Source organism: Salmo salar, chromosome ssa15 (genome assembly GCF_905237065.1).
Source record: "Salmo salar chromosome ssa15, Ssal_v3.1, whole genome shotgun sequence".
Lineage (NCBI taxonomy): Eukaryota > Metazoa > Chordata > Actinopteri > Salmoniformes > Salmonidae > Salmo > Salmo salar.
Window position 1 is genome coordinate 5423136 of NC_059456.1, and position 16186 is coordinate 5439321.

Consider the following 16186-nt stretch of genomic DNA (forward strand, 5'->3'; position numbering starts at 1 on the left):
TAAAATGGCCGCCATTTGATCGTAATGAATTCTAGGTCGAGTGAGCAGAAGGACTCGAGATCCTGTATGTTATGTGTCATTAATGATAAAGCATACACCCCTGTCTTTCCTCTTCCCAGAGAGGTGTTTATCTCTGTCGGCGGGATGCATGGAGAAGCCCGGTGGCTGAACCGATTCCAACAACATATCCCGAGAGAGCCATGTTTCCGTGAAACAGAGAATTTTACAATCTCTGAAGTCTCTCTGGAAGGCAACCCTTGCTCGAATTTCATCTACCTTGTTGTCAAGAGACTGGACATTGGCGAGTAGTATACTCTGGAGCGGTGAGCGATGTGCATGTCTACTGAGCCTGACCAGGAGGCCGCTCCGTCTGTGGCGCTGTTGTTTTGGGTCACCTACTGGGATCAGATCCATTGTCCTGGATGGTGGTCCAAACAGAGGATCCGCTTCGGGAAAGTCGTATTCCTGGTCGTAACGTTGGTGAGTTGACGTTGCTGTTATATCCAATAAGTCTTATTACATACAGCCGGGAAGAACTAAGATTTCCTGGGGTAACAACGTAAGAATAATACATAAAAAAAACGAAATACTGCAGTTTCCTAGGAACGCAAAGAGACCATCTATGTCAGCGCCATTTTACTTGAGAGGCACTTAATATACCTACAGTGTCTGTCTGTCTACATATATCACACACACACACACACACACACACACACATACACTACCGTTCAAAAGTTTGGGGCCACTTAGAAATGTCCTTGTTTTCCATGAAAACTTACATGAAATGAGTTCCAAAATGAATAGGAAATAGTCAAGACGCTGACAAGGTTATAAATAATAATTTTTTATTGAAATAATAATTGTGTCCTTCAAACTTTGCTTTCATCAAAGAATCCCCCATTTGCAGCAATTACAGCCATGCATACCCTTTGGCATTCTAGTTTGTTGAGATAATCTGTAGAGATTTAACCCTATGCTTCCTGAAGCACCTCCCACAAGTTGGATTGGCTTGATGGGCACTTCCAACGTACCATACGGTCAAGCTGCTCCCACTACAGCTCAATAAGGTTGAGAACCTGAGACTATAATGGAGTGGCCAGCACAGACAGAACACCAGCTGACTGCTTCTTCCCTAAATAGTTATTGCATAGTTTGGAGCTGTGCTTTTGGGTCATTGTCCTGTTGTAGGAGGTAATTGGCTCCAATTAGGCGCTGTCCACAGAGTATGGCATGGGGTTGCAAAATGGAGTGATAGCCTTCCTTCGTCAAGATCCCTTTTACCCTGTACAAATCTCCCACTTTACCACCACCAAAGCACCCCGAGACCATCACATTGCCTCCACCATGCTTGACAGACGTCGTCAAGCACTCCTCCAGCATCTTTTCTTCGTCTCACAAATGTTCTTCTTTGTGATCCTTACACCTCAAACATAACACTTTTTTCCCAATCTTCCTCTGTCCAGTGTGTGTTCTTTTTCCCATCTTAATCTTTTCTTTTTATTAGCCAGTCTGAGATATGGCTTTTTATTTGCAACTCTGCCTAGAAAGCCAGCATCCCGGAGTCACCTCTTCACTGTTGACATTGAGATGAAGCTGCCAGTTGAGGACTTGTGAGGCATCTGTTTCTCAAACTACACACTCTAATGTACTTGTCCTCTTGCTCAGTTGTGCACCGCAGCGTAGCCTAGTGTTTAGAGCGTTAGACTAGTAACCGAAAGGTTGCAAGTTCGAATCCCTGAGCTGACAAGGTACAAATCTGTCGTTCTGCCCCTGAACAGGGCAGTTAACCCACTGTTCCTAGGCCGTCATTGAAAATAAGAATTTGTTCTTAACTGACTTGCCAATTTAAATAAAGGTAAAATAAATAAAAATCGGGGCCTCCCACTCTTTCTATTCTGGTTAGAGCCAGTTTGCGCTGTTCTGTGAAGGGAGTAGTTCACAGCGTTACACGAGATCTTCTGTTTCTTGGCAATTTCTCGCATGAAATAGCCTTAATTTCTCAGAACAAGAATAGACTGACGAGTTTCAGAAGAAAGGTCTTTGTTTATGGACATTTTGAGCATGTAATCGAACCCACAAATGCTGATGCTCCAGATACTCAACTAGTCTAAAGGCCAGTTTTATTGCTTCTTTAATCAGCACAACAGTTTTCAGCTGTGCTAACATAATTCCAAAAGGGTTTTCTAATGATCAATTAGCCTTTTAAAATGATAAACGTGGATTAGCTAACACAACGTGCCATTGGAACACAGGAGTGATGGTTGCTGATAAGGGTACGCCTATGTAGATATTCCATTTTTTTTAAATTATAATAATCAGCTGTTTCCAGCTACAATAGTCATTTACAATGTCTACACTGTATTTCTGATCAGTTTAATGTTATTTTAAAATGAAAAAAAAGAAATAAGCGCTTTTCTTTCAAAAACAAGGACATTTCTAAGTGACCCCAAAACTTTTGAACGGTAGTGTACATGTTACTCATGGTTTAAGGTCAGCACACCCCACAGAAAACAACTAGCTGTTGAGTTACAGACAGGGGTAAAAAAAACATGTTCATCTACTCTCTTAGAGGTAATTCAGTTCATATAACAAGTGGATTTTCTGGAAGGCGTAAACCATTACAAAGACAAATTCAAACTAGGGCTGTCACAATTACTGTATTACCAACGGTTATGGATGAAGACCATCATTAAAATAAAATGTCAAAAAAATGTTTTTTTTTATTATAAATTGTGGAACGAACAGCTGACGGCATTCATGCGGTTGAGTCCCTTTCTGCGCTAAAAAAGACATAACGTGATGAAACTTTGTTTGCGCCTTCGCTGAAACAAGCAAGGTTCCATGCTAATGTAGAATGTTCATTCAAATGTAAAAAAATAAATTAAAAAAAAGGTAGACTCAGCGAAATGACGTTGCTTCAAGCAGAAACGCAGATATTGAGATGAGCGAGATGCAAGACTTCGCTCTCACACAGTATCTGCACGGGTTCTCTTCACGCCGTTAAGAGCGTTGGTAGGTACGGCGACCAAAACAGCGGACAAATTGAGCCTCGCATTTCAACGCTCTTTAGTTGTAGCGGAAATCGCTCCCCTATGCTCTTTACTTTGTGAACCTACGTCATTTCTCTGAGTCTACCTCTAACTGGGCTCCCGAGTGGCGCAGGGGTCTAAGGCACTGCATCACAGTGCAAGAGGCATCACTACAGTCCCTGTTTCGAATCCAGGCTGCATCACATCCGGCCGTGTTTGGGAGTCCCATAGGGTGGCGGAACAACTGGCCTAGCGTCGTCCGGGTAGGCCGTCATTGTAAATAAAAAATTTAAAAATAACAATTTGTTCTTAACCGACTTGCCTAGTTAAATAAAAGTTTCAAACATTTTCTTTTAACTGATGTGTCCCTGTAATGTCCGTTGACTTGAATAAAAAAAAAAAGTTTCATAAATAAATCACAGCACATACTGAAGGTTACACTACTGGCTTTTACTTCCTGCTTTGCTCCCATTGGTACACTCACGATGTCCGCCAGTCCGACACATTATGCCATCATTGACTGGAATGGGGACGCCTGTTCTATTCATTATATTTCTATGGAAACACAAGCAGTCAGGAGCGGAGAAGATGTGCGTTGAACGGTTATTACAGTGACCACGATCATTTGTGGGTTTTAGTCTGGGTTTCTGTATAAACACTTTGTGACATCAACTGATGTGGGAAAAAAAAATAAAAAAGGGCTTTATAAATAAAAACGTTGATTTGGCAGGCCAATAACAGTCATCCAAAATTCAATGACCGTCACAGACCTAAAAATCAAGCAATATTGTTAAGGTGCAAACACACACACACAGTCTCTCACTCTATATGCCCACCATTATAGTGATCTCTCTCTTGTAGATGTTGAGGTCTGGGACGTTGTTGACGTACATCCTCTTGAGAGCGCAGCGCATGCCACTCTGTGTCCGGGCCAGAAACACCACGGAGAAACCACCTGGAGAGAGGAGCCAGGAGGAGAACAGTTAGCATCATACACATGTTGAGTACATACAAAACACACACACACACACAAACAGAGTTCACGTGCTCCTGGGTGTCTCTCTCTCTCGCTCATTAGTGGACCGAGCAGTAGGTTTCAAAAGACCTGTTGATCTGATGCAGGGCCAGGAGAAAGAAGTACCCTACTATGGCATTCCTTGTTGCATAACAAACTCTGCTCCCTGAAGTGGACTGACGGGAACAAGGAGCCTGAAACACACACACACACACACACACACACACACAGACTCAGCAGGGAGAGGGCCCCAGTCAGGGCCAGCAGGGAGAATCACCACTGACTCATTACACAGTCTGCTCAGGGGGAATCACCACTGACTCATTACACAGTCTGCTCAGGGAGAATCACCACTGACTCATTACACAGTCTGCTCAGGGGGAATCACCACTGACTCATTACACAGTCTGCTCAGGGGGAATCACCACTGACTCATTACACAGTCTGCTCAGGGGGAATCACCACTGACTCATTACACAGTCTGCTCAGGGAGAATCACCACTGACTCATTACACAGTCTGCTCAGGGAGAATCACCACTGACTCATTACACAGTCTGCTCAGGGAGAATCACCACTGACTCATTACACAGTCTGCTCAGGGGGAATCACCACTGACTCATTACACAGTCTGCTCAGGGAGAATCACCACTGACTCATTACACAGTCTGCTCAGGGAGAATCACCACTGACTCATTACACAGTCTGCTCAGGGGGAATCACCACTGACTCATTACACAGTCTGCTCAGGGGGAATCACCACTGACTCATTACACAGTCTGCTCAGGGAGAATCACCACTGACTCATTACACAGTCTGCTCAGGGAGAATCACCACTGACTCATTACACAGTCTGCTCAGGGGGAATCACCACTGACTCATTACACAGTCTGCTCAGGGAGAATCACCACTGACTCATTACACAGTCTGCTCAGGGAGAATCACCACTGCTACCCATCTGTACATGATAAAGCAGTGATAAGCTAATAAAATAATGAAGGCCTGTTCTGACAAAGAGGGGGATGAGCCCCCCCCCCACTGTGTTATCAGGTACCCAGAGCCGCCGCTCCACCCCACCGTGTTCAGGTACCCAGAGCCCCCCAGAACAGCGGTTAATACATTAGAGGAGAAGCCAGACACACCTCACATACCCTCTGGATAGGCTAATCACCATGACAACAGAGCAGGTTAACGTGATCACCACAACAACAGAGCAGGTTAACCTCATCATGACAACAAAGGGTTTAAAGCAGGGAGGAACAACCTTAAAGTTAATCGAGTTAGCCTAAGTGAAATTAAAATTGACTTAACGTTAAACACAGCCTGCTAGAGCCTTATCACCATCATTATTAGTGTTGGAAAACTCTTCTTGTTTCTGATTCTAGATGCATTGCAGTCCAATACAATACAAAAGTGCAATCTGACCATTGCAATCATCAAAACTTTAACCAGCCCTCTTCAACTCAAAGTGTGCCGAGTGAGAACTCAAATAAACACCGCCGTTCAACCCCGAGAGCGACACTAATCAAATCTGAACTCTGTCAGTACGTACGCTATCTCGTGGTCACCGTCTGTTCTGAATATGAACAGAGAGGATGTATTGGGGTGAAGGTAACTAGTGTTTTTATTTTTATGAGCAGCTTCATTGTTCTTCGCAGTATGACATGATTATTTGGATAATGGTGTTTGTTCCAGAAAAGCCTGGGTGACTTCAGTTACAGTACTTACGCCTAGTTTCACATGCAGTAACGAAAGCAATACATAGTGGTTACAGGAAAGACACCTTACAGATTCTTTCCATTTTAAAAGGTGCTTTTCCTGTACTTTACTACCAACAACAGGTCAGTCAGCAGAAACCAAACCGGTTTGTTGGCATAGGTTTTTTCTTTTTTCATTTTTGACTGCTTTGCTCTGCTGGCGCAGCCTGTTATAACCAACTGGGCCTAAAGGTTTCTCAAAAACAACCTGTTGTGTGTCTCAAATGGCATCCTATTCCCTATGAGCTGAACTGCTTTTAAACAAGACCCATAAGGCTCTGGTTCAAAGTACTGCACTACAGTGCATTCAGAAAGTGTTCACACTCCTTCACTTATACATCTTGTTGTGTTACAGACTGAATACATTTTTATTTTTTTTTAAGATTCAATTGAGATGCGTCACTGGCCTACACTTATTACCCCATAATATTAAACATTTGGTTTTTACAAATTAATAAAAAATGAAAAGCTGAAATGTCTTGAGTGAATAAAGTTTTCAACCCCTTTGTTATGGCAAGCTTAAATAAGTTCAGGAGTAAAAATGTGCTTAACAAGTCACATAATAAGTTGCATGGATTCACTGTGTGTGCAATAATAGTGTTTAACATGATTTTGTTAATGACTACCTCATCTATGTACCCCACACATACAGATAATTGTAAAGGTCCATCAGTCGAGTAGTGAATACAGATTCAACCATAAAGACCAGGGAGGTTTTCCAATGCCTCGCAAAAAAGGGGACCCATATGTAAAAAAAAAAAAAAAAAAACAGATAGAATATCCCTTTGAGCATGGTGAAGTTATTAATCAGACCACCCAGTCAAGAAGGAAGTCAGTACAGAATACAAAATATTCAAAAACATACATCCTGTTCGCAATAAGACTAAAGTAAAACTGTAAAGAAATATGTGGCAAAGAAATTAACTTTCTGTCCTGAATACAACGAGTTATAGAGAGAGAGAGAGAGAGAGAGAGAGAGATCGAGACATATATGGTAAACACTGTATATAATATGGTGACCGACCACCTTGATTTCGGTCTTATGAAGCAAATTTAGTTTTTTTTTATTTATATTGGATAAAAAGTAGACACACAGAGCTAGAAAATGCTATCTCATACACTGCATTTGAGGAACAAATGGGAAAGAAATGCTGCTTTGAATGTTGATAAACTTGTTACCTCACTTTTGAGAAAATGGCCTTTGAATGTTTTGGTACCTACTAGAGAGCTCTTCTTTGTCTACACCCATTCAGTGTCGTTCACACCCTCTTAAGCTTTAGCCCCCACCCAAATTGACCATTTTACTCCCCCTAGCAGAGCTGGTTAGGCTGTTTTCATGTTATCTAGAGTGTTGTTGACTGTGCTGCTGGCAACAACTTAATTATGCTTTTTTGCTGACGTTTACTTACACCGGCCATATTCAACTGGTGTTGAGCGTTCGTAAATTCATCAGTTATTCTTCGCTCCGTCACACTCAATACGAGAGTGCTCTGAAATCGGAGCAGAGACTGAATTTACGAATGCACCCGAAATGGTTACTTGCATAGTGGAGTCTTTTGTTAAGACATGTAGCTAGCTAGCTAAACAATGAACCATAATCCCAACTCATGCATGAATCTGCAGGTAGGCTAACACTATCTGAAAATGTAGCTAGCTAGACTATCATTCATTGACGGGCGCGTCTCCTGACGGATGCCATGGTTGCCCTTTGTTTGAAGATGTAATTCGGAGACAGGCGTTTTCTCTATCTCCTTAGCTATCATACTCTAATTCCACTGATTTCAAAACTCGGTCCTCCAGAAATTGGAGAGCAACACTAATGTAGTTTTACTATGCAACACATTTTTATTTATTTTTTAAATCTACATTAGACAGGATTACCTAGACATACTGACCTGCTCAAACTCATCTCTCGGCATGTTCAGCCCAGTCATTATCATCTCAGCCAATCAGCTAGCAGGAAGGTTGCTGACTTTTTCTGTGGCTAAACCAACTAGTCTCGTAATTTAACACATTTTATTAGTATTTACAGATGGCATTGAAGTCTGTTATTAAGGCACATGAAAGTTCATGTTTGAAAACGAATTTTGATTTTTTTTAAAGTTCATGTTCAAACGGCTCTCCTGTGAAGTAGTGGCCTGCGACATAGGCCTAGTTACCTGAAATGGGTCACATATTTGTGTGTTATGGGGGGGGGAAGACAGACGGACGAACTCAACATACTTTAAAATGACTCAAACCAAATTAAAACTGTACAATGACAATGGACCTACATTCACACAGTTTATTGACCGTGTCCAGCTCACTAATAAATCACTGAAAAGGAAAACTAGTCAAATCAGGGAGTATTGAAAATGAAAGAGAAAAAAAAGGACAGAGGACTATTATTTGCAAATTCTGACAGCGAGAAAATAACCAATTAACTAAATAACCAAAACGCACTCGCTCTACTGAGCCTGCCGGTCTCTCCCTCTCTGACGGGAGCCATATGGTTCAGGATCAGGTTCTCACTGAAATCAAAGCTCTGTTGCTTTAGTTCACACACTCTGCCATGCCAACCACGGAAGTGCAGCGGCTATAGAGTCCATTATTCTCCCAGAGTGCCTCAGGACGGATGATTTCTTAGGGGGCTTTGTACCCTGCGTACCAATTTGCTGGAGAGATGTGTGTGTGTGTGTGTGTCTGGACAAAAGGAAGCCTCTGTACAGGAGATTGGCCCCGGCTACTAGGCTTGGGCGGTATACCGTATACAGGGGTATTTGGAAATTGCCACGAGATGTTTTTATTAATACCGTTGAATAACGTTCTTTTAAGTTTTTGTAGCTACTTTTTAAGTAACCTGCATTCAACTTGTGCAATACATCAGGAGGCAAAGCAGATCACGTTCATTTCACCGGTCACGTTATGAAGCTTCCCGTAGTTCCCCAGAACAGCTGAGCCAGTCACATTATGAAGCTTACCGTAGTTCCCCAGAACAGCTGAGCCAGTCACATTATGAAGCTTCCCGTAGTTCCCCAGAACAGCTGAGCCAGTCACATTATGAAGCTTCCCGTAGTTCCCCAGAACAGCTGAGCCAGTCACATTATGAAGCTTACCGTAGTTCCCCAGAACAGCTGAGCCAGTCACGTGTTTGTTTGTAAATAGCACAACGGGAGAAGCTGTGTACCGGGGGTCACGTTTTATATTGAAAATCAAGTGTTGTTTTTTTTGCTTTAGAGTGATCATTAACGTGCAACTATATTTTTATTTCTCAAAAAATACATTTGTGCTACACAGCAGAAATCATCTTAATTTTCATCAGATGACAACAGAAGAGCAACTGTATTTGGCTGGTATTAAATGATCTTACAATGACAAAGCAAGGTCTTCATTGCAAAAGCAATGCATGGCCATCATTTCCTAATGTATTGCTTAAAGTTCATCGTGCATTTTACCTAAGAAAACTAGGCTAGCTACACCAAGGAAAGTACCAGAGAAAATGAGCTATACACAGGTCAGAGCACTGTCTGCTGATAAAATGCCCCTTCACAAATTAAATGGAGAAGTGCAACTGAAGGACAAAATTAGTCTGATGCCGAGCAGAAATAGCAATAAGAAGCATTTTACAACGGCAAGATATTTCTTATGCTTTTATTTTTTCCTGTGGGAAAAAAATGAAGTTTAACTTGCAAGTTATTTAAGTAAGTGGCTGAATTAATACGGTGACGGGGCATCATATTGTGTTAGGTTTCCATCATGTTTGATAAGTCAAAGCCCTTAGAATGAGTTCTGTACAGCTGCCACCGCAATCTTTCATTTTCTTGCGGTTTTTTTCTCCACTGTTCTCGCGCACGTCCGCTCCTCCCCCATCTTTTTTTAAGCAGAGCAGGCAGGCCTGTCGCCCTAGTGACTCCAGACTCCACACAGACACAACATGTACACATGCTGCTCCAGAGCCAGTACTGTTCTTCCTTCAGACAAGCATGCGTCAAAACTTTGTTTATTTGCACAATGTTTCTCGTTCACATTCGCTTGTAGATGTCCAAATTCACCAAAAAAAATGACATTCGGTAGCTCCTATATAGAGTACGAGTCAAAAGTTTGGACACAGCTACTCATTCAAGGGTTTTTCTTAATTTTTACTATTTTCTACATTGTATAATAATGAAGACATAAAAACTATGAAACAACACATATGGAATTATGTAGTAAGCAAAAAAATATTTTTTTAGATTCAAAATTGATTTTAGATTCTTCAAAGCAGCCACCCTTTGCCTTGACAGCTTTGCAAAGAAGGGCACCTATTGGTAGATAAATTATTTTTAAAAAGCAGACATCGAATATCCCTTTGAGAATGGTTAAGTTATTAATTACACTTTCGATGGTGTATCAATACATCCAGTCACTACAAAGATAAAGGCGTCCTTCCTAGCTTAGTTGCCGAAGAGGAAGGAAACTGTTCAGGAATTCCACCATGAGGCCAATGGTGACTTTAAAATACAGAGTTTAATGGCTGTGATAGGAGAAAAACTGAGGATGGATCAACATTGTAGATACTCCACAATTCTAACCTAAATGACAGTGAAAGAAGGAAGCATGTACAGAATAAACATATACCAAAACATGAATCCTGTTAACAATAAGGCACTAAAGTAAAATCACTGCATGTGGTGGCTGCATCATGTTATGGATATGCTTGTCATAGGCAAGAACTAGGGAGTTTTTTAGGATAAAAATAAACTGAATAGAACTAAGCACAGGCAAAATCCTAGAGGAAAGCCAGGTTCAGTCTGCTTTCCAACAGACACTGGGAGACTAATTCACCTTTCAGAAGGACAATAACCTAAAACACAAGGCCAAATATACACTGGAGTTGCTTACCAAGACTACATTGAATATTCACAAGTAGATACAGTTTTTGACTTAAATTGGCTTGAAAATCTATTGCAATACTTGAAAATGGCTGTCTAGCAATGATAAACAATCAACTAATGTGTATAATCCAGGTGTGCAAAGACACAGCTGTACTCGCTGCCAACGGTGATTCTAACATGTATTGACTCAGGGGTGTGAATAGTTAAGTAAATTTCATTTTCAATAAATTTCAACAACAAAAATCTCACTGTGGTTATGGGGTAGTGTGTAGATGGGTGAGAATTGTTTTTATTTAATCCATTTTGAATTCAGGCTGTAAGAACAAATAGTGGAATAAATCAAGGGGTATGATAACTCTCTGAAGGCACTGTATAATCTTACCCAGATTAACAATGTGATCATGTTCAAGGCAAAGTGCCCTCTAAAAGAATCAGCAGCAGAGTGAAGGGAGAGGAGAATCATTTTATTCCTTCATGCATTTTTAAGTAGAAAGTCATTTTAAGGCACCAGACGTCCAACAACTGAGAAGGTCACAAAAAATCTCTGTTACCTTGGCCAGCGCTGATGAAGAAGAAAAAAAATCTCAGGGGAAGTGTGTGTGTGTGTGTGTGTGTCAAGCCCAGAGGAAAGAAGAGGAGGCCGGGCGAGGTCACGGCTCAGCCTGGGCTTTAGTGGAGGCCGGGAGAGGTCACGGCTCAGCCTGGGCTTTAGTGGAGGCCGGGCGAGGTCACGGCTCAGCCTGGGCTTTAGTGGAGGCCGGGCGAGGTCACGGCTCAGCCTGGGCTTTAGTGGAGACCGGGCGAGGTCACGGTCCCTGAATCTAGAGCACAGATGGGAACATTCCCCAGTAATCACAGGCCTGCTTCACAACACCCACACAGAAGGTGTAACGGAATACAACCAACTGGATTACGATTCCAACGGACTGTCACGGCTGCCAAAGCAAGGGGAGGAGTAGAAAAGAGAAACTCAATAAGGAAATGGGGGGGAAACAGGAGGATTGGAAAAGGCTTTAGTAGCTTCATAAAAGGGACAAACACAGATGGTGTGTGTGGTTCTGTTCAGGCATGAAGCAGATAGTTTCATCCATCTGATGCATGATGTCATTCATGATGACATGGTGTTTTCTGTTATTATGGAGTTCCCACTCTCAGGGTTCATCAGAGAACAGACTCCCCCTCCCTCCCTCTCTCAGGGTTCATCAGAGAACAGACTCCCCCTCCCTCCCTCCCTCTCTCAGGGTTCATCAGAGAACAGACTCCCCCTCCCTCCCTCTCTCAGGGTTCATCAGAGAACAGACTCCCCCTCCCTCCCCCTCTCAGGGTTTATCAGAGAACAGACTCCCCCTCCCTCCCTCTCTCAGGGTTTATCAGAGAACAGACTCCCCCTCCCTCCCTCCCTCTCTCAGGGTTCATCAGAGAACAGACTCCCTCCCCCCCCTCTCTCTCAGGGTTCATCAGAGAACAGACTCCCCCCCCCCTCTCAGGGTTCATCAGAGAACAGACTCCCCCCCTCTCAGGGTTCATCAGAGAACAGACTCCCCCTCCCTCCCACTCTCAGGGTTCATCAGAGAACAGACGCCCCACCTGTAAAACTTTACTCCCACCCTTACATCACTCCCCCAGTACTCCCACCCCCCAGCACGTGATCTAAATGTTTGCCAGCTCTATCTTATAACTATTGAGTTAACTGTCTAAAATGTGATATAAATACTTTGCAGTTGTGCATTTGGTTTGCTAATTTAGAGGTTAGCTTCTTGCAAAATCAAGTTTATATTGGTAGAGAACAGAGATTCGCCTCCTGGATCAAGAGCCTTGCTGTCTAATATTTGTTTTGCGCGTACCGCAAACTGTGTGTAGCAATTTTTTTGTTACTTGTATAACTTTATGAGCTGAAATGTCTGTCCTGCAGACATTGTGTGTCTGAGACTGTATAAAATGTTAGCACTGCGCTCGTTAGCATTTAGCTAGCATTTTCTATGGGATTGTACATGTACTTGTTAGCATTGCTAACCTTCAGATAACAGAGGCTCAGTGGTGTTTGAAAATAGCTCCCCTTGTTTTCAGTGCCAGTATTAATCAAATATTTCAGGACAGCAGCACAAGGTCGGTATGAGAATCTGGATACTGACCGAACCTACTCAGTACAGCGTTTACTGTGTATTACTAAGCTTTCACTTTGTATTGGATTGCATTCACTTCTGTCACACACACACACACACAGGTCTAGGATCTACACCACCCACCCTGTGGTCTCCTTCATGTGCGGATGTGGATATTTATTTCCCACTTACTAACATCAAGGCACTCCTCTGTAGCCCACTTCACTTCAGGCTAGTAAGTATATGTTAAGAACACAGCTTAAAAATCACTTTCCCCCCCGAGTCTACCAAAGTTACACCATAATGATGTTCACAAAATGTATCTGCGTACTAGGTTGTCGGTCTAAAAATAGAGCGCAGCTTGCTTTTGGTGTGCAGTTGAGAGATTCTGCACCAGGAGCATGGAGCTGACTTGTCATTCTCTCTGGAACTTTCCAGGCGTTCTAGAATCAACAGAAGCCCTTTGATGAGGAGAAACATTCTTTCAGTTATTTTGTTTTCTGTCATGTTTGACAAACCAGGGTAGGTAATTCTGTCTTCTGTTTAAAAAAAATGAAATAAAAAAAACACCTGTTCATTAAACTATTCAGATATCTTCTGTATAAAATCTTGTTTAGCCAACATTTTAAAAATGGCCTACTTCACTAGATTGCTAATTTGTTAAAAATGATGTCAAACATGATGTAATAAGAGAGGAACGCATTGTGGCCTTGTGGTTTGTGGGTTTAGAAAAAGACACTGGCTCTCGTGCTTTAAAAGAGCCTTCTGTTATTCAGACCCTGCTCTCTAACTTCCACGAGTAAGACTGCTTCAAAACGAGCAGCAGCATCCATGCTTTTACAAGGAAATGATATTTGCCATAGGAACCCTGGCATGCAGTAATGAGCTCTAGACCAATGTCACAAGACCCAAAGTGTGGGGTGGGACCTTATGACATCACTACATACAACTAGACCTATGACTGATTGTTTACGACACTTGACTACATATTTACTCATTCCATTGTTTCCAAACCTTTCCTAGGATACTCCCAGCCAACCAGTTCCACTTGATGTATTCCAGTACAAGGAGACTTGATACCATTTTTTTTTTTGTTGGACTAATCATCAAGCCCTTCGTTAGTTGAATCAGGTGTGCTAGTTCTGAATAGATCAAACATGTAGACCTAGCTCGCTGGGTGTACTCGAGGATAGGTTTGAGAATGATGGAAACTATGAGCACTTAAAAAAAAAATGTTTTAAAAAAAGGCTCACCATCTCTTTGATCCTTAAATTAGCCGAAACAAGTCAGGAGTACTACCACAGTGTAGCTTAGCCCTACTCCTCCCATCTTTCCCTCCAAGTCGGTAGTGACCATGACTGGAAGATAAAAGGGAGGTGGTTGGTTTTAGGTCAGATATTTATAAACCTAGAGAGAGAGGATGACACTGTCTTCGGCTCTGGGATGGCACTAGCATCTGTCCTGAGATTATTGCTAGGTTCAGAGAGAGTTCGAGGCAATCAGCTAACAAACAAATCATTCAATCCCCAGGAACTGTTTGAACAAAAATAAATAAATGAACAAAAACAATTTTTCAAATTCAAGTGAGCCAGAGTCGTCAGCACCTGGCTGTTGGCAACAATGAGATATTAAACAGATGTGCATTAGTGAGAGCTTGATAGAGTTTGAGAAGGCCATGTAAAAAAAATATCATAAATAAATACATTAAAAACATTCCGGAAAGAGGTTTGTGAAACACTTCTTGAGCACACTTGGACGAGTAGAATTGTGATCCTAACAGTGACTGTTAATTTTAGGACATCATGACTTTTTTTTTTGATGAAATACCTACTAGACAAGACTGTGCATGCTTAGTAATCCATGGCACATGGCCCAGTATAGGACGGTAGAAACGCAGGAGAACGGTGTTTTACTTCTCCTGCCAGATGATTCCGTGTTTAAAAGCCTTTTAGAGAAGTGAAAGCGAGGGACAACATCGATCCTCTAAAATGTGATTTTATTTTTAAAACGCGTACATTAAAAAAGAAAAGAAAAAAGAAAGTGCGTTGTCATAATGGGGTATTGTGTAGATTGATGACGAAAGAAGCAAATGTGTAAAAAGTCAAGGGCGTTTGAATACTTTCACGAACTCAATCACTGTTCACATAAAAAGACCGTTCAATGCATGGCTGAGTGCATAGTGGTGTAGAGTAGGCCGATCAGAAAAGTTAATTGGCATTTAATAAAACACATTTTATGCAATTCTACAATATATATATATATATATATAACTGGAAACATTAGCAGAATCTTTTTTTAATGCCACAAAAAGCCTATTCTGCTGACGTTGTATGATCCATATATACACACACACTGAACAAAAATATACAAAAACGCAACATGTATAGTGTTGGTCCCATGTTTCATGAGCTGAAATAAAAGATCCCAGAAATGATCCATACGCACAAAAAGTGTATCTCGCCAAATTTTGAGCACAAATTTTGTTTACATCCCTGTTAGTGATAATTTCTCCTTTGCCAAGATAATCCATCCACCTGACAGGTGTGGCATATCAAGAAGCTGATTAAACAGCATGATCATTACACATGTGGACCTTGTGCTGGGGACAATAAAAGGCCACTCTGAAATGTGCAGTTTTGTCACACAACACAATGCCACAGATGTCTCAAGCTTTGAGGGAGTGTGCAGTTGGCATGGTGACTACAGGAATGTCCACCACAGCTGTTGCCAGAGAACTGAATGTTAATTTCTCTACCATAAGCTGCCTCCAATGTCATTTTAGAGAATATGGCCTATTGACTGATTTCCTTATATGAACTGCAACTCAGTAAAATATTTTTTAATTGCTGCATGTTGCGTTTATATTTTTCTTCAGTATACCCACCACTTTACAATGTGAGCTGGAGGCAGTATGCATTTTGAAAACCTACTAAATTGTTTGAAACCTGAATGTTTAACTTATGAGGCACGTCTTACATTGCGTGAAAATTTGACCATAGTCAGAATTTTTATTAAAATGATACGAGTATAGAAATAAATGTAAAAAAATTAACTAATGTGAAAGCACCAGCCCCTGCCACATGGACACAATGATACAACGTGATCATTGGTGGCTAAATAGATGGCCAATGCAGCAGTTTGGCCTATAAACTTCCATTGTCAAGCATTTCGCTACACTCTCATTAACATCTGCTAATCATGTGTATGTGACAAATAAAATTTGATAAAAATTTGATTTGTCAACTAAGTAAAAATAGCCTACATAAAAGCCGACAACTAAAAATATCTACTGATGAAAAGTCGGTTTCTGTCCATCACATTCATCCCTTTCTAAAATCGGTCTTGACTTGAGTTCCCTAGTGATGAGCAACGTTGTAGGAAATAATCAACTGGATCCATCCTGAAGCTGTATCAACTAGCCTATTCCACTGG

At 41.6% G+C, this 16186-nt stretch overlaps 1 protein-coding gene across 2 annotated transcripts in view; it reads right to left on the minus strand.

The window, feature by feature from the left end:
* Positions 1-16186, minus strand: part of LOC106570898 (BMP-2-inducible protein kinase) — a 104888-nt gene that overhangs the window by 57572 nt on the left and 31130 nt on the right. For both annotated transcript variants that reach the window (XM_014143469.2, XM_014143468.2), the window contains exon 2: positions 3866-3984. In XM_014143469.2, coding sequence (XP_013998944.2) covers positions 3866-3984 — 119 coding nt within the window. The remainder of the gene's footprint in view (positions 1-3865; positions 3985-16186) is intronic.